This window comes from Rhododendron vialii, chromosome 12a (genome assembly GCF_030253575.1).
Source record: "Rhododendron vialii isolate Sample 1 chromosome 12a, ASM3025357v1".
NCBI classification, from domain to species: domain Eukaryota; kingdom Viridiplantae; phylum Streptophyta; class Magnoliopsida; order Ericales; family Ericaceae; genus Rhododendron; species Rhododendron vialii.
In genome coordinates this window covers 4,526,745-4,544,611 of record NC_080568.1, presented here as the reverse complement: position 1 = coordinate 4,544,611, position 17,867 = coordinate 4,526,745, and the positions used below count along the sequence as shown (strand labels likewise).

General features: G+C 38.9%; 2 protein-coding genes across 2 annotated transcripts; both read left to right on the top strand.

Moving 5' to 3' along the window:
- Positions 1 to 763: 763 nt before the first annotated feature.
- LOC131309332 (T-complex protein 1 subunit gamma-like) lies at positions 764 to 7,982 on the top strand. The gene is made up of 13 exons (XM_058335985.1): positions 764 to 995; positions 1,375 to 1,436; positions 1,735 to 1,807; positions 3,821 to 3,888; positions 4,129 to 4,198; positions 4,656 to 4,724; positions 4,823 to 4,894; positions 5,311 to 5,384; positions 5,829 to 6,491; positions 6,566 to 6,691; positions 6,816 to 6,920; positions 7,365 to 7,439; positions 7,575 to 7,982. Exons 1-13 carry the CDS (start codon positions 971 to 973, stop codon positions 7,758 to 7,760), a joined length of 1,668 nt encoding a protein of 555 aa, XP_058191968.1. The 5' UTR covers positions 764 to 970; the 3' UTR covers positions 7,761 to 7,982.
- Positions 7,983 to 8,920: 938 nt separating this feature from the next.
- On the top strand, positions 8,921 to 16,870 carry LOC131309331 (uncharacterized). Its single transcript, XM_058335984.1, has 15 exons — positions 8,921 to 9,435; positions 10,898 to 11,074; positions 11,161 to 11,285; positions 11,380 to 11,521; positions 11,924 to 12,073; positions 12,163 to 12,216; positions 12,769 to 12,864; positions 12,983 to 13,042; positions 13,215 to 13,289; positions 13,366 to 13,419; positions 13,565 to 13,666; positions 13,774 to 14,457; positions 14,657 to 14,791; positions 14,944 to 15,051; positions 16,174 to 16,870. The coding sequence occupies exons 1-15, from the start codon at positions 9,028 to 9,030 to the stop codon at positions 16,321 to 16,323; spliced, it is 2,520 nt and encodes an 839-aa protein (XP_058191967.1). The 5' UTR covers positions 8,921 to 9,027; the 3' UTR covers positions 16,324 to 16,870.
- Positions 16,871 to 17,867: the final 997 nt, after the last annotated feature.

The following is a 17,867-nucleotide window of genomic DNA, read 5'->3' as shown; positions in this document are numbered from 1 at the left end:
AAATAATATATTTGGTTAATGAATCATTTTGCCATTGGAGTGAGCTTAATTCAAAATGAGTTTTTATTCATATTTGGATAAAAATTTGGGTCAAGACTGGGGATGTCTTTAGGCATTCTTTTTCTCATTTGTCTTTCGTGCTTCTTTTCCGGGATATAGGAGATCCTTTCAATGACTCATTATTTCTATTTCATTTTCGAAATGAGAAAATATATAGGGAAAATGACAGTCAATGATGTGTTTTGATAATTAATACCCGCCAAGTATAAGCTAAGAACATTTGTTGGCGGGTATTAATGATATGTTAAATGCTGAAAATATTCTTGGCGGGTATTAATTATCAAAACACATCCTGAGCTGTCATTTTTCTGTAAATATATTACGTGTCCTTCAAGCGGTGAAGATTTTTTATCCAAAGCGGTTGCGTCCGTTCCAGAATTACTTGGGTCAAGTACTGGGCTTTGCACCATCATGGTGGTAGCCCAGTTGGCATAGGTGATGGGGCTTAAGTGCCTCTCCCTCCATGTGCACTCGGGTTCAAGCCTCTTTAGTAGCAAAAAAAATATATGAGCTGGAGGAACGCATGGAAGGTCTTGTGCCAGCTGAGCGTCTAAGTGGTGCTGTGGTGACGGTCTGTCCTTCCGGAAAATAGCTATGGCTCTAACCAGATATTTCACAACAGGTTGGGAGCCCCTATGGTCACCCCCAAAGGGGTTGCTACGCCGGTCGTCCCCTCCTACCCTTTAGATTATCAAAAAAAAAAAAGTACTGGGCTTTGCGCGCATCGCCTAGGCATATCTCACGTGACTGCACGTGACACGAACCTCGATCTCTCTAGGGTTTTGGCGCTCTCGCTCTCTCTCTCAGTTTCCAGGCCTTCGCATTTCCCTCTCGACAAAGCTATTCGAAAAGCAGATCCAAGACTCCGATCGTTACCAAGTCAGGGTTCATCTCCATCCGCCTCGGAGCCATGCACTCACCTGTAGTCGTTCTCAGTAAGCACTCGTTTTATCACCTGTTGTCTGTTTTCTTCTTTGAATTCCATTAATTCCTTCTAAAAAGCTTAACGAGTATACCGCTGCTTTTAAGTTTTAACCAAAATGAGAGTTTTTAGTATCACATGGCAACCTGGAATTTTGGTTGTGTATCATCACCACGGACTCATTGGAGCAATAGTAATTCCATCATAACTTCAATGTTTTTGTTGTTGTTGTTGTTGAGAAACTAATGTAGCATTTTGTGTCTGAATAAACTTACAAATTACACCCACAAAAGGTTTCTCAACATTTCGCCCAATGTTAGTATGTTTATCGAATTTACTAGGCATTCTAAATGTGAAATCGCTAATCTGTATATGTGGATTGCAATATGCAGATGATTCTTTGAATCGTGAATCTGGCAATAGGGTGCACCATGCCAATATCCAAGCTTCCAAGGTGAATTTAGTTCCAATGACATGTTTCATTTGAAGTTCGTTTTCTTTCTTTTGTGAGTTTGTCCATTTCCGTTGCATTACTGGGAGATAGCCTCTGTTGGTTCAAAGATTATTAACCGAATATTTTTCTTCACATTTTGAGTGATCAATAGCTCGAAATATGCGGCTTGTTACTCAACCTTACATCATTTGAAATTATTAGAGTTCACTTCAAAATTGGTGACATGACATTATGCACGTGTTTTGTATATTTTGGATTGCCCTGGGATGATATTATTTATTTATTTATTTCTGTGCAGGCTGTGGCTGACATAATTCGCACTACCTTGGGTCCACGATCCATGTTAAAGATGCTACTTGATGCTTCAGGAGGTACTTTCCTTTTAGTTATGTGATACCGTTAGTCTTCCCAGTTTACTAATCAAAGGAAAAAAAAAAAACAGTTAGTTGTCCCAGTGCTTTAAATACAAAAAGGATTGATTTGTTTTCTCTTACTAAAATTTTATGATATTTATCGAACAATGAGGGGGAGGGAAATTTGTGGCAAGTACCTTGGTTTGCCGTGTTGCCGTATTTAATCCTATAACTAGAATTCAACCACTTGGTATATCATGGTTTTGTGTCAAATTGCTACAAGCAGAATATATGTATGAGAACAAAGAGCAGATTTACCGAATGAGCAATCCTACGGTGACCACATTTGTTGACCACATGGTATCAAATACATTAAGGACAACCCCTATGGTTTACTTCTTATAAGGAAAATATGCGGTGTTAAAGATGACAAAGTAGAGTCCTTGCTTGGACATTCAAGTAGAAAATCTAGATTCAGTTGAAGTCACCATACTTCTGTTATTCTGGCTAAGGGGGTTTCAATTTTGCAAACATCTCATGATCCATTTTCGTCCAAGTATTACAAAGCACTTACCACTGTACCTTCAAACATTGAGTGCCACTATCAAGGAGCTTATTACTAGCATCCCACGGGGGTTGGTATAGTGGTAGTCATCTTGCAACAAGGGGCCTTTTGGAGGCCTTTGGTCTGGGTTTGATTCCAACTCACAAGTTATCAATTCCTTTGTCGGGCCTGTCTCTAAGGGGCTTTGCCCCAATTTTCATTAACCCCCCGCTAGTGGACAATGGCTTTGGTACCCTGGATTAGTTGCTCCTTTGGGTTGGATATCGAGTTATCAAAAAAGGAGCTTATTACTTGCAAAGTATCGAGGCATTTAAACACTGGTGGATCAACAGACCATTTGAAAGGAAAAATGAGTTTCCATATGGTTAATGGGAAGTTGCTACAAACGACAGAACTTTTATGAACCAAATGATCAATTGTTGTGTCTATTTGGAAATGTAAGTTCACCATGCTAGTCATCATATAATAAACAAATATGCATTTTCTGTTTCCAGGGAATGAACTGCTTAAGTATTGACTTTTTTCTTATTTGTCATGGTAGTTTCTGTTTGAACTTGCTGATTTCTGGTTGTGGTTATAGCTTTTAGTTATATGTTCAGTTTCATGTGGAGCATGCTTTTGGATTTTTTTTTTTCCTTTTATCATCTTTAGGGTTGGTTTGAGTCTAACTTTAAAGTATTTAGTAAGGGTATTTTTAGGCTTATTTTGGTTGGTCCTGATAGAGCTTGGAGTTTTAGCACTTTGCAGTCCTATGTTACATGGATTCGGTGACAAGTATCAGGTTCGAGTGCCTGTCCAAGCGTCGGACCTTCATGAGTATAGATATTAGGATATCAAGGTTAGGTATAGTATGGAGACATGTCCTTAATGGCTGAACCCTTATTTGCATTGTGTTTTGTATTGTCGGATAGCATGCTGTAAGTTTTTGAGAAATCTACTCAAATCAAGTAGCATTAAGAAAGATCATTTGAATTTTCTGTCGTCCACATGAAAGAATAGAATGTCAAGTGTCTAGCACGAGTTTGTTTTCCTTCAAATATCATATCATAAACAAATAAAGAATCCAAGCATCTAAATTGGGTATGGGTATTGGACACATATTCCACACACCCTTACCCTTGTGATATCCGTTGAACATTGGAAAATAAACGGTTCATATAACACTGCGACAACCTATAATACATTTTTGATATTATCCTATTCTATGTTGTGTTGCTGTGAATTAGCTTATGTCCTGTAAGGTTGAAGACCCTCCCCCTTCTCCTTATATGACCCTAACCTTAATATTTTTCCATTTAGATAACCACCACGAGTTCAATGTAGGCAATCTTTGGCAAAGTTTCCTAAAGTTGACTTTGTTGATGGTGTTATGGGTTATCTTGGTACTTGGAATTTGTTTTACTTACAGGTAGAATAAGATTTATTTTTTATCTTATTGGTTATGAATTTCTGTTTTTCGTTGGCAGGAATTGTAGTGACTAATGATGGGAATGCCATCCTCAGAGAGCTAGATCTTGCTCATCCAGCTGCTAAGGTACGCTGGTTACTCGCTATTACTAAAAATTTGACTTCATGGTATTTCTTGTGTGTTAATTTGGTTTTGTTGTTTGATGGTGTATTTCTAACAAGACATGTTGGAAAGATTATACGTTCAAGCACTCTGTAGTTTTTTCTTCTTCCCCCCCCCCCCCCCCCCCCCCCTCGAGCTTGAAGCTCTCTGTTTTTCTGACTGTTTTTATCCTTCTAATCGTTGCCTCTGTGTATGACATGACAGTCCATGATCGAACTGAGCCGCACGCAAGATGAAGAAGTAGGTGATGGGACAACGTCAGTCATAGTTCTTGGTATGCTATTGTGTAGGACTTGTTTTCCTTTTGAGGTGCATTAGATTTCACAGTGCTTTTTGGTATACTTTAAAGTTGGTAGAAGTTTGGTGGACATGAATTCTTTGAATAGCTTGCTGATTTGTTGTTATAGTTTCTTGATTTTGTAGAAGAAATCCTATTATTTTCAAACAGGTTGTCCAATCGAACTGTGTAGGACGGAGTGTAGCAAGTAGAGCTTCAAATGTTATGATTCATGATTGGATATAACCTTTGCCTAGGAATTCATTACGTTCTTATTCATTCATTGCTTCGTGTGTTCCCCAATGAATGTTTTGTAATCATTCTCTGCTGAATTTGTGTCTGGGAGTTGACTACTCTTCTTAATGCTATTGAGGAACTTTGCTGTCTGCTTTAATTTATATATGTGATCATGTCCTTACCTATGTAACTGATTGTTGAACTGGAATTTTTCAAGCCGGTGAAATGCTTCATGTTGCCGAGGCTTTCATTGACAAGAGGTTTCACCCTACAGTTATTTGTCGAGGTAATGTGGCATTGATCTGAATTTTTTTATTGAATTGGTGAAATAGGTTTTCTTTTATGTATTTATTTTGACGAATGCCTTTTAATTTGCTTTTGTAGCCTACAGTAAGGCTCTCGAGGATGCTATTGCAGTTCTTGACAAAATTGCTATGCCTATCGATGTGAATGACCGTAAGCTCCAACAGGATTTTGAGCTATTTCTCTTCGGTCCTTATTTTTTAATGTATCATTTGCCATGCATTTAGACACGGCCTCTTTTTGGTATTTTTCCCCTTTTATCCTTATGGTATTGACACCAAATTTTACTTGGGGTGCTATAGATGCAAAGATATAATGCTGAAATGGTGTTTTGCTTTCTGATTGCACATTGTAATATGGTAATGAGCTCTTGAGATCTAAAAGACTGCTTACGTTAACTTTATGCCTTGAATAATCTGAAAAATAGGAATTTGGTTGTGTAGGATTATCATAAACCAAAACCTGTGGAAAAAGTATTAACTTCCCTCATAGTGTCATAAGATACTTCCCGCTTGCTGTTCTAATAAATTAATAATTTGCTGTGGAATAATGCCCCCTTTTTTTGGCAGGTGTCACAATGATGGAGTTGGTGAAGAGTTGTATAGGCACAAAATTTACCAGTCAATTTGGGGATCTGATTGCTGTAAGTATTCTCTCAATCAGCTACAAGTCTACTATTAAGACAACTTAATTCTCTTTATAAGAATAATGAAACAAATCCACTTTGGATTGGAAGTTCCAACAATGAAAACATACATCAGCTACAAGTCTACTATTAAGACAACTTAAATTCTCTTTATCAAAATAATGAAACAAATCCACTTTGGATTGGAAGTTCCAACAATGAAAACATATGTATGTGTATAAATGTACAGGCATTGTAACCTTATATCTTTGTCGTGTGCGGTCATGTGAGATTTATTTGTCTTGAAACTGTTTCATCTGTGTACGTAGCTTGCTTGATTGTACCAGTTGTTTCATGATTTCCAGTCTTTAGGAGTTATTTAGGTTTATTTTGACGTGCTTTGGTTTCCAACTGCCATAGTTATGTCTTCTCTTATTGGTCTGTACTTTCTTCAACTTTTAGGATTTGGCGCTCGATGCTACTACGACAATTGGCGTGGACCTAGGTCAAGGACTCCGGGAAGTTGACATTAAGAAGTACATAAAGGTTGAGAAAGTTCCTGGCGGACAGTTGGAGGATTCCAAGGTTCTTAAAGGAGTTATGTTTAGCAAAGATGTCGTTGCGCCTGGGAAAATGAGAAGAAAAATCATTAACCCACGTATCATTTTACTTGATTGCCCTCTTGAGTATAAGAAAGGGGAGAATCAAACAAATGCGGAGTTGGTTAGAGAAGAAGACTGGGCAGTCCTCCTGAAAATGGAGGAAGAATATATTGAGAGCATTTGCATGCAAATACTGAAGTTCAAACCCGACTTGGTCATAACAGAAAAAGGACTTAGTGACTTAGCTTGCCATTACTTCAGTAAAGCTGGAGTGAGTGCAATAAGGAGACTGAGGAAAACAGATAACAACAGAATTGCGAAAGCTTGTGGTGCGACCATTGTAAACAGACCGGATGAACTTCAGGAATCAGATGTAGGAACTGGGGCTGGACTTTTTGAGGTTAAGAAAATCGGAGATGAGTTCTTTGCTTTCGTTGATAACTGCAAAGACCCTAAAGCATGTACAGTTCTTTTACGAGGTGCTAGCAAGGATCTCTTGAATGAAGTCGAGAGAAATTTGCAGGTATTTTGTTGTTTCACTCGAGAGTTCCTTTTAGATAGGGAATTTGGGGTTCTGAAGCATTTTATTTTTCTCAGGACGCTATGTCTGTGGCGAGGAATATCTTAAAGAATCCAAAACTTCTTCCTGGTGGTGGTGCGACAGAGTTAACTGTGTCTGCTACTCTGAAGCAGAAGAGTCAATCTATTGAAGGCATTGAGAAGGTATAAATTTCCTTAGCATGCATCATTTTTTGTTATCCTGAATTCCTGATCCTTTACTTGCCTTCTCTGAATTTTTGGAACTGTATGCTTTTCCTTTTTTTGCGGGGGGATAACTCTGAAACAGTGGCCTTACGAAGCTGCTGCAATTGCTTTTGAGGCTATACCACGGACTTTGGCGCAGAATTGTGGTGTCAATGTGATAAGGACTATGACTGCACTGCAGGGGAAGGTAAGAAATCTGTAGACCGATTTTCTTTCATCTTGTATCGTTCATCAGTATCGTGGTATGATAGCCACTTCCCTATAGCCGACTGTTCAAGTGATAACTACTGTAGGTGCGTCCACCTATCTGGGAGGGAACTGCCCAACAAATTTTTCTTTGTTCACCATGAAGAACCGTATTGACTTTTTAGTGCAAAAGTCACTTTAAGGTGATTTGTGGGGGCTTTTGCGACCCCCAAATTTACAAGTCCCAAATCACGGAGTGCTAACATGGACTTTGCCCAACTCTTTGAATCCTAGATTAAAATTGAGATTCAGCCCCCTTTTTTATTTTTTATTTTTTATGCCATTTAAGTATATTAGCAGTATAATTTATTTTTCTAACTAGTTAATCTCTCTCTCTCTCTCTCTCTCTCTCTCTCTCTCTCTCTCTCTATTTTTTTTTGTGTAGCATGCAGATGGGGAAAATTCATGGATTGGTATAGACGGAAATACTGGTGCAATTTCGGACATGAGAGAGCGAAAGGTACAGCCCCCCTCACTTTCTTTGTTCTTCTTGTATTTACTTTTTGGATCTTGTTAGTGACTGACTCGTACATAAATTGTGTAGTTTGGTGTTGTGTACCACATACAATTGATATTGAATGCTTGTATGCTACAGATTTGGGATGCTTATAATGTGAAAGCACAAACCTTTAAGACAGCCATTGAGGCGGCTTCCATGCTTCTTAGGATTGATGATATTGTTAGCGGAATCAAGAAGAAGCAAGTGCCAGGGTCAACTCCATCGAAACCAACAATCGAGCAAGAAGGAGAGGCTGATAATGAGCAAATGATCCCCGAGTAAAAAAACCTCAGCTAACTAAACCAGAGAGAGAGTCTGACGTTGTATTCAAAGACCTTTATCATCGTGTTTGAAGAAGGAACTTTTTGTTTCCCTAGGGTTCAATTCCGTTTTCGGGCCATCGGTTTACGGAATTTTTGTTGCGCAAACCTGATTTTGTTACCTCCTTTGCTTTTCACTTGGTTGTCTTTATTTTCGTTTTATTGAAGAAACTGTTCTGTAACATGTACCGGTCGCAACTTCTTCAGTTGTGAGTGTTTTTTCTTCTGTTCTTTCTAAATTAAGAAGCAGAAGCACATGGTAATAACCACCAAAGTATGCAAGTAAACCCAGTTTTGTATATTCCCTCCGTCTTAGAAAGTTGGTTCCCTACGAAATTGAGTGCATTTTTTAAGCTTATAAAAATAATGTACTAATTGAAACAAATTTTTGTGCAATATGAATCTTATTTGATAGATTTCGATGAGATCATTTGAATGATGCAAAAAAAAAATCGAAAAATTATTCAAGTAAATAGATTATTTTTAAATTTGAAAATTGCGCGTAGTTTTGTAACGGACCAACTTTGTGGGACGAAGAGAGTAATTGCGGGTTGCCCTAACTAGATTATGAGCATCACGTATGGTAATACTAGGAGTGAGGAGGCTTTCCAGTTCCAGTTTTTTAGGAAATGGCACTGAAGAATTCAACTTTGAGTTATGTGATGTATCACGATTGCATACCCAGAGAGGAAGAAGATTAGGCTTGCATAGCCGCACATTTTTAATCCTGTTACGGTAGTTACACTATTTTATATTTTACTAGCAGGGCTTTACTAACAGGGGTGATAAACGAATCAAACTATTACTGATAAACGAACCAAAATTTTCGAGTTTAAGCTCATTAATCCTTTGAACCGAGCCCGAACAAATTATTTGTGTCAAATTATTGTGTTTAACTGAAAATTCAAGCCACTCGACATCAATTCGATTAATGCTCGTTTGAAATCGATTTGTCATATACACAAGCCAAATTCAAATATATTTTTAAAGCTCGTTAAATTATCAAATCAAACTTAAACAATTAACATCGGTTCATTTATCAGCTCTGACAAGTGACAACTACTTAGGAGTTGTCCATTAGACCAAAATACCCCTACCATTCATCCATAATGACGAGAAAATCCAAACATACAACCCCAGGTCCTCCATGTAGGGTTTTTCCGGGGTTTCTGATTCATCTCCACTCTCCAAAACCCTAGACAGAAAAGCAGAGAGAGAGAGAATCAACCATGCCTTCGACACCTCGCCGCGCCGCCTCCTCGCTCTCATCCTCCTCCTCACTCTCCGCCGAGAAGCTGAGCCTCCCGTCCCTCCAATCCAAGATGAAATCCGACCCGGAAGGCTACGAATCCGAGCTCTCCCTCATCTACAACCAATTCAACTCATCCCTCGATCTCTTTCAGCAGCAGGCGGCGTTGAACTTCACCTCCATCAGCGGCATCGCCGCCGACCCCGCCGTCGCCAAGGACCTCGGCGACCGCGTCACGTTCCTGGCACACGTCACCCCGTTTTACCCCAAACAATTGGCCGGTTTCCCCACTCAGCTGGCGGATTTCCTCCGGTCGGCGGCACGGACGCTGCCGTCGGGGTTGCGGTGCCACGTGGCGCAGGCTCTGATTCTTCTTATCAATCGGAAGGTATAGAGGAAAAGTAGTCGTCTTTTTTGAAATTATAGCCTCTTGTTATATACGTATATGTTTTGAGCTATTTAGGTTTAATTGGGTGAGTGTCAACTGTTTTGACGTTAGAATGGTTAGAATGATGACGTAATCATCCAGTTAAAGATCGATCTAAACTAGCTTGCGCGCACCTCGAACTAATCCCTACAGCCCATTCCAAAGCCGTTGGCAAGGAAAATTGAACCTTAGAGCTTAGGAGGGAGCAAACCCCTAATTCTCATGCCAAGACCACTTGGCCTACTACGTGGGGTGTATGGCGTTTTGTGGTATTCCGGGTTATTAATTGATTTCTGAATTAATAAAATACTGGCCTTTTAGAAAGATTGTGTTTTGTTGTGTGCGTTGATGTTTTGAGCTGTTTGGTTTAATTGGGTGGAAATTGAAGTGCGGCATCTATTGAGTAACAGTGTTCTCTATTCATTTTAGCTGCTTGTTATATTCGTAGATGTTATGAGCTCTTTGGGTCAACTAATAGTCTTCTCGAAAGATTTCAGCTTCTTGTTATATGCTTAGATGTTTTGAGCTGTTTGGGTTTAGCTGGGTGTAAACTCGATTCTGGTATCAATAAACTAATAGCCATTTCGAATGAATTTAGTTTGTTGTTACATTTGTAGGTGTTTTGAGCTGTGTTTGGGTTTGATCGGGTGAAAATTCGATTTCTGGTATCGATGGACTCTTTTCGAAAGATTTCAGCCTGTAGATATATTCGTAGGTGTTTTTAGCCGTTTGGTTTTAATTGGGTGAAAAATCTATTCGGGTATCCATCAATTAATAGTCTTTTTGAAAGATTTTAGTTTGTTGTTATGTTCTAGTTGAACTGTTTGGTGGTTTAATTGGGTGGAAACTCGAGTTCGGTTTGTGTTTAATGAGGTGAAAACTGAGAATTCGGGAGTATAAATTCAGTGGTATTGATCTTCATTATATATTTATATTGAAATATTAGCTGATATGATTTCACGCTGTCCTCGTCGCTCTGGTGCGATGTGGCGCAAGCTTTGAACACTTTTGGTTTAATCGGGTGAAACTTGAGTTGGTATGTGTTTCAGCAGTTCTGATTGACTGAGGTGAGGGGTCTTTTGAATTATTAGCTTAATTGAAGTGTTTGGTTTAATTGGTTGAGATCTCTGTTCCAGCATGTGTTGGAGCTGCTTTTCACTGGCAACTTTGTCAATGCTATGTTTGGTTGCTCATAAAGTTTTTGAAATATCGTTTCATTTGTTGGGGGCACTGGAAAAATAAAGAACATGACTTGATTTGGCTTAGCCCAAATGGGGGGAGTTCTCTTGAAGAAACGAACAAGGGGAAAAATGGACAATGATGAAAACATGATATCGAACTGTCAATGTTTTTGTGAGTTAATATTAGGAGGTTGGTGTTTATGCTTTTTATACGAGTTTAACGGAAATGTTTTGTTTGCTAGATAGTTGATATTGGGGAGACCCTTGCGCTGTTCATGGAGCTTCAGACATTAGGTGACAGAGTATTGAGAAAACTGGCGTTCTCCCATGTTATTCATAGTATTAGGCGCATGAATCAGAAGCATAAGAATGACGCTAACAATCGGGCTCTTCAGAATATCTTGTTTGTAATGTTACAGGTTGGTAATGTTCCTCGCTTCATGACATTGCAGTTTGATTTATTTGTTGCGTGCTATTTAGTGTGTAATTCTCAATGTTGTGATAGCAAGAAGATGAAGCAAAAGCGAAACAATCACTTATTACTCTGTGTGATCTTCATAGAAGGAAGGTGTGGTTTGATGATAGAACAGCAAATGCGATATGTACAGCATGCTTTCATCCATCATCAAGGTATGCATTTCTTTTCCTGGTGGATGCTTTACATGCTGTTCCCTTCATTCGATGGAAGGAAACTAATTTTCATGCTTATATTCTCATTTCCCAGGATTATGATTGCAGCGCTATCATTTCTTCTTGATTATGAAAATATTGTAGAAGATGATGAAGATAGCGATGGTTCAAGTAGTGAAGATGATTTGGCTACTCAACAGCCACATGTTCTTCTTAATAGAGAGTCTATCTATAAGGTTTGTTGTTTGTAATGTGATGCTTTCTGTATGAGGTTGTAAATGAACATTTGGAAGAGCTGACTTTCCTGTACTATGTTGTATTTAGTATTAACTGACTTGATTACTTAATTTCTATTCCCTTTCCAACCCGATAACTTATGTTGCATAATAATTTTGATTTTTTTGTCATCAGAATTTGGCCGGCTTTTTCTGATCTTCGTTTTGGCACTTAGTTGTTGTAACCCCAGGTTGCCAGAAAAAACTATTGGTGGCGTGGTCTAGGTTTATCCTAAAAATAAGCAAGAATAGCTTATGCAGTGTCAGTTCTATTGAGAACCTCTATTTTAGGTTTCTCAACAAATGCGAATGCACAGATAGTTGATTTGTGATGCTATGTTTCTTTTTTGTTTGAATTTTTAGGCACACCATAAAGGTACAACTTCAAGTAAAAAGAAAAAGAAAGCAAAATTGCAGCGTGCCATTCGTAGCTTGAAAAAGCAGCAACGCGTGTCATCCGAAAAGAGTAATCCAAACTACTATTCACCACTTAACCATCTGAAAGATGCACAGGTTTGCTAGTTCTCATCTTTTAATTTGTTAATTGTTAGTATAATTCTGGGAGCCAAAAAGCTATTGCTGAATTAACTCTCTTCATTTAGGGATTTGCTGAGAAGCTGTTTTCTCGCCTTCAGACGTGCAATGAACGGTTCGAGGTAGTTAGTGGTTTAACTCTTAGATTGTGTTTTTCGTCTTTGTTTGAATTGGTATATCAAAGAACATTTTCATTTACTAGTCCCAATTTTTTGCTGCTACTGGTGAAATGCTGCTGATTATTTCCTTGTTCCTTCTTTTTTCTGGTTTAATTTTTATTTGGGTTTATGCTAGTTAGGTCTGGTGTATTTACTTCCTGTTGGCATTTCATTATGAATTGGGATCTTGGGGTAGGAGTTGGTGGAATAGATGTGGATGGAAAAAAGAGGAGCAATCGCTTAGTATGGCAGTACTCTCAGTATTTACATAAAAAAGCTGAAACATAAGTTAATCGAGATTGAAAGAAGACCGACTTGTAAGGGGAATTTACTTGGTTGAATCAACTGAATTCTTATTGTTGATGAAGGAACTTTGGTTTTCATTTATCGATTGCCGCTGTAGGAAATTTCTGTGTATGTTCTGTTCCAGTTTGTGTGCATCTGTGACGAACTTCAAGTTCACAGCTTTCAAATAAATACTGTTCAAGTGTTTTTTTTTTTTGCTCGTCGCTGCAGGTTAAGATGATGATGTTGAAAGTAATTGCTCGAACTGTGGGGCTTCACCGCTTGATTTTACTGAATTTCTATCCCTTCCTTCAGAAATATGTTCAGGTGCGCAATCACATTCCACCTACGTTTTACTTGTCAAAAAAAAAAAAAAAAAGACATTCCACCTACGCTTTGGACTTTCATTTTCTTTCCTAACTAGTGAAAAGATTGGCACTTGCAGCCCCATCAACGTGATGTCACTAGTTTACTTGCTGCAGCTGTTCAGGCCTGCCATGATATGGTACATTATACTCTATCGTTACTTCTCTCTCTCTCTTTTTAAATTTTGATGTATGACAGTTGTACTTACCAACTATGAAGTTTCAATTATTATTCTCATTCCATTTTTGTGTTTTGTTGTTGACCTTCCCTAGTCCCATTATTGCTCAAAGATGGAATCTTGTTTTGAATAGGTGCCACCAGATGCAGTTGAACCATTATTTAAGCAAGTAGTTAATCAATTTGTTCATGATCGTTCGCGAACAGAGGTATCACTTTATTACTTTGTAGTCATTACTTTTCTGTCCTGCGCAGTGAATTTAGCTTCTACACTGGTTTTGTCAGGCCATCGCTGTTGGACTAAACGTGGTGAGGGAGATATGTCTACGAATGCCTTTGGTATTACTCGCATCCAGTAATAAAATTATAAGAGTACCTTTATGTTCTAAAGTGTGATTTCTTGGACTTTTAAGACTAAAATTTGATCTCATGTCTTTTGCCCGTCATTGATTCATTTCTTCTTTTTTGGTCTCTTGGTAATTAGTTGATGACAGAAGATTTACTGCAAGATCTTGTCTTATATAAGAAGTCACATGAGAAGGCAGTTGCATCAGCTGCTCGTTCACTTGTTACTTTATTCAGAGAGGTATTAATGACTTGTAATTTGCCTTGCTCCATTTGCGTGCGTGTGTGTGTGTGAGGTGAAGGGTTGCAGGTGTATACTTCAGGACAGCTGATTTAGCTTCATTGTAGGTTTGCCCATCACTTCTCATCAAAAAGGATCGTGGCCGTCCTACTGACCCAAAGGCAAAGCCAAAAGCATTTGGGGAAACAAATGTTGCCAGCAATGTTCCTGGCCTTGAATTGTTAGAACATGACGGTGAGGATGATGACAATGATGATGAAGCTGGTGGTAGTGACGATGGTGAGGACTCCAATGAGCATGGATTGGGTAGTTCTTCAGAGGATGATAAAGAGCTGAGTGCTGTCAAAGAGGATGTGGGTGGTGGAACTGATGAAGATGATGATGTGGTCAACGATGCACTCGACATAGAAACAGAAGATGAAAATGATGACGTATCTGAAGATGAAGATGGTGGTGATGATGACAACATTAGTATTAAGAATGACAGTGATATGAGTGACGAGGAGGATGTTGATGGTGATAGTGATAGTGATGATGATGATGAGATGGACGAGGAGGATGAGCATGAAGGATCCAAAGGTTTGCACAAACTTAGTGATAATGAGTCTGGGGAAAAAAAATATAAAGCGCAAAAGAGGAAGTATTCTGATATGGATCAACAGTTGAATGCTGCTGATACAAGCCTTCGGGCTTTGAAGAGATTAGCAGCAGGAAAAAAAGAACATGAACTGGCAGGCACAATAGATGATATCCTTTCAAATGAAGACTTCCAGCGCATCAAAGAATTAAAGGTATATTGGTCTTTCATTGCTGAACGAAGTTGAAAATGTGGCACACTTAGGATGATCCTGGCTTCCTGAGGAAAGTAATGAAAAACTATTGAAATTTTGTGAAGTGGAAAGCATTAATGTCATCTTGTTTGTTCCCATAAATCGGTACACTTGTATTGTATGCTTGTTTTCTTTTCAACTCATCAATTTTTATGATTAGGCAAAGAAGGAAGCGAGGATTGCTTTGACTCAGCACGGATTGTTAAAGAAGGGCATAGATGCCAAGTCAACAGCTTTTAAGGTTCCGAGTTCCGACCAGCTAAGTGCCAAGAGAGTGGATCCTTCCATACTTGAAGTGAGTTACATATTCCTTAGTCGCTTTATCGTTTATGTAAATCGGTTTGCAGTAGTATTTCCAAAATAGTGAGGAGATCTCTTTAAATTCCTTTACTTCTCATTTCTTCTCCTGGCAAATGTTTTCCTGACGTACTTCTCCATGCAAATAAGGCGTTCGTAAAGAAGAAGATGAGCAAAGAGGAAAAGCTTGCATTAGTAAGAGCAGGAAGGGAGGAGAGAGGGAAGTACCAGGCTCGAGCAGCTATCAAACAGAAAAAGGTGCACCATCTTTTTTAACATACTTTATATTCAGATTTGCGAAATTCAGATGGTAAATTTTTTTAGCTTGTGAATTTTTAAAAAGCTTTCCTTGTAATTCTTCTCCTTGAGTCTCCATGGCTTGTCTAACTTCATATTTGCCTATATTTGTCGATGTAGGTCTCTAGAAATGCATCACATACTAAATCTATTTTTTTTTTGCTCGGCATCACATACTAAATCTTTAACTGTTGTCATAGAGTATTGCTAGGCTTTATGCTGTCTGTGTGATTGTACGTGTTATTGCTTTTTCTATTTGTAAAAAATCTGATTAAGTTAATCAGATGCTGAAGGCTGCATGTTTGGTGGGAAAAGGTGGTCGAGAGACTCAAGACATGCATGTGTCCGTAATCCATATTTTGTCCCGCCACAACTGAAACCTATGAAGCACCAACAATTCTAGAGGCAGGCGTGTCCCCGTGTTGACACGGGGGCACGGCAAAATACGTATGGGACACGCCATGTGGCGTGTCCAATAAATTTAATTAATATTTTTAAGGGGACAGTGCACGGACACGGGAAGATTGGGGAGAGGATCAAATTTGTTGTCTGCATTGCCTGCCCCCTTTCTTGAAGCTCAATGTCCTTTCTTTTGTTCTTCATTCTTTTTGTTTCACTCTTCTGAGGTTTTAAATTTCCCCTATTTTCATTTGTTTACATTGATTCTTGTAAGTTATTTGAAGTATTATGATGTCATCCTTAAATCTTTTGCATATTATGATGTCATCCTTGAATCTGCAAAAGATTTAAGAGATTCTGTTTCAAACACTACTGCGGTACTGCGTATTATTAATCTGTATAATGCAACATGCATATATGATTTGGAAAAGCTAATATCTGGAGGATATGATTGCAGAGCCTTCCCTTTCTGTATACCAATTGATATCCTGTCAGACATCCAAATGCGGCTTATGAGTTTTGTCTTTTCTGTTTTTAGTCTAGAAGAAATCCAACATTCCCGTGGCTGATTTCTTTAGAAGTTCATTAAAACAATTTAGGCTTCACTTAGATGTCGCAAATGACCTCACCATAATGCTTTCCCTTTGCATGTGATATGCACTAAGATGGTTTTATTGTGGCCAGACTGGTGGTTCAAGCAATCGGCAGAAGGAGCACAAGAAGGCTATGCCTCTTGCTGCAAAGAGAGCTAAGGTTGCAAGATCGCGAGAAGTGAAAAAGAAAAAACAGCAGCGTGCTGGCAAACAGTTCCGCGGACGAAAAGCATGGAAATGATCTGAAGTACTTCCCTTAATTATCTGTTTAGACATCATTTCTTTTGAGTTGGTCATCTGTCTGAGTATACTGCAGCTTCGATGAATCAGTTTCTCACCACAAAAACTCCAGCGTACCGAGCAGTTGTCTACCACCCTATGATGCAAGACGAGGTGCAATTTTTGTTTCGAAGTTTTCAATTGCAGATAGCAATGGATAAAAGCTCGAAAGCTGCGATTTTATGGTTGGTTTTTCACTCCTACCACACCAGAAAGGACTCAAGGGGGCGGTGAGGGATTCAGTTAACCGTGATAAAGTGTGGTCTCCATCCTATCTGGGGGATAGGGCAGCGGAACAATGTTTTTTTTTTGGCTATGTTTTATTCTGTTTTCATACTTCACGTTAGGGTTGAATGATGGAAGAGAATTTCTAGAAATTTTTGCAGCAGGTGTTTTTCCATTTCAGCAGTTTCTTGTTTCACATGTTAGAACCGTCAAAAGAGAGAGAGACTTTTGTTGATAGATTGTAAATGTTGCTCCACAGAAATGTGAGTTTTTGCTTCCAAGTAGGGATCACAGTCAGTTAAACTCCACAAAACCCCGTGGTCGTTGAATAATTCTGTAATTTTCTGACATGCAAGCATACTTCTTTTTTCATTGAAATTTGGTGAGAAACATGCAAGCATATTTCTTTTTTAAATTGAAATCCGGTGAGAAACTGTAACCAAATGAAGGAAGAAGAAATATCCTTCTACTTCAGCTAGTAGGTTATCGCATATTCACAGTAACCATTTTAAACTCCATAACTATAAGCAAGCCAAACATCATCTTACGTAGACCTGGGTAACAGGTCGGGTCGTGTTCGTGTCGTGTCAGTCGGGTTCGTGTCACAAATCACCCAACCCATTTAGAATTCGTGTTTCTCGAGTCGTGTCATTTTCGTGTTTCGTGTCAGAAATGTTCAACCCTAACCCGTTAACTTCGTGTCCGGTTCGTGTCGTGTTATCGTGTCTGTTGCCTAACTTTATATAGAATTGCAGATATATCATATATTATGTATATATGTTCGTGAAAATGGGTGACACAGATTCGTAACCGTGTTGGTCGTGTCAATTTCGTGTCTCGCGTGTTCAATCCGAACCCGACCCATTTAGAATTCGTGTTCTCGAGTCGTGTCATTTTCGTGTTTCGTGTAAAAAATGTTCAACCCTAATCCGTTAACTTCGTGTTCGGTTCGTGTCGTGTTATCGTGTCTCGTGTCTGTTGCCCAGCTCTAATCTTACGTACCCAACCGAACGACCTGCAAATAACAATGCGAAGAAATCAGTAATCTGCAAATAAAACCGTCCACCGCGTGATGGTGGTTAAAATGCCAAATACAAGTTGGAGGTTATCTAAGTTCCAGTTGGAATTGTGTAGGGAAATAATGGATCGAAGCAATCACAATTCCTAGCCAGAATCCATAATGGGTTGGGGCTGGATCAACGTCAGGACTACTTTCCTCGAGCTTTCCTCGAGCTGTCGAAAGTGTCATGTACCCCCCTGTGTATTTGGATTTGCTTATGT

Coding starts and splice junctions, on each gene's coding strand:
- LOC131309332 (XM_058335985.1), top strand. CDS start 971: ATGCACTCACCTGTAGTCGTTCTCA. Junction 5,385..5,828: donor AATTTGGGGATCTGATTGCT/GTAAGTATTCTC, acceptor TTCAACTTTTAG/GATTTGGCGCTCGATGCTAC. Junction 6,692..6,815: donor CTATTGAAGGCATTGAGAAG/GTATAAATTTCC, acceptor ACTCTGAAACAG/TGGCCTTACGAAGCTGCTGC.
- LOC131309331 (XM_058335984.1), top strand. CDS start 9,028: ATGCCTTCGACACCTCGCCGCGCCGCCTCCTCGCTCTCATCCTCCTCC. Junction 11,522..11,923: donor ATAGAGAGTCTATCTATAAG/GTTTGTTGTTTG, acceptor TTGAATTTTTAG/GCACACCATAAAGGTACAAC. Junction 14,458..14,656: donor AGCGCATCAAAGAATTAAAG/GTATATTGGTCT, acceptor TTTTATGATTAG/GCAAAGAAGGAAGCGAGGAT.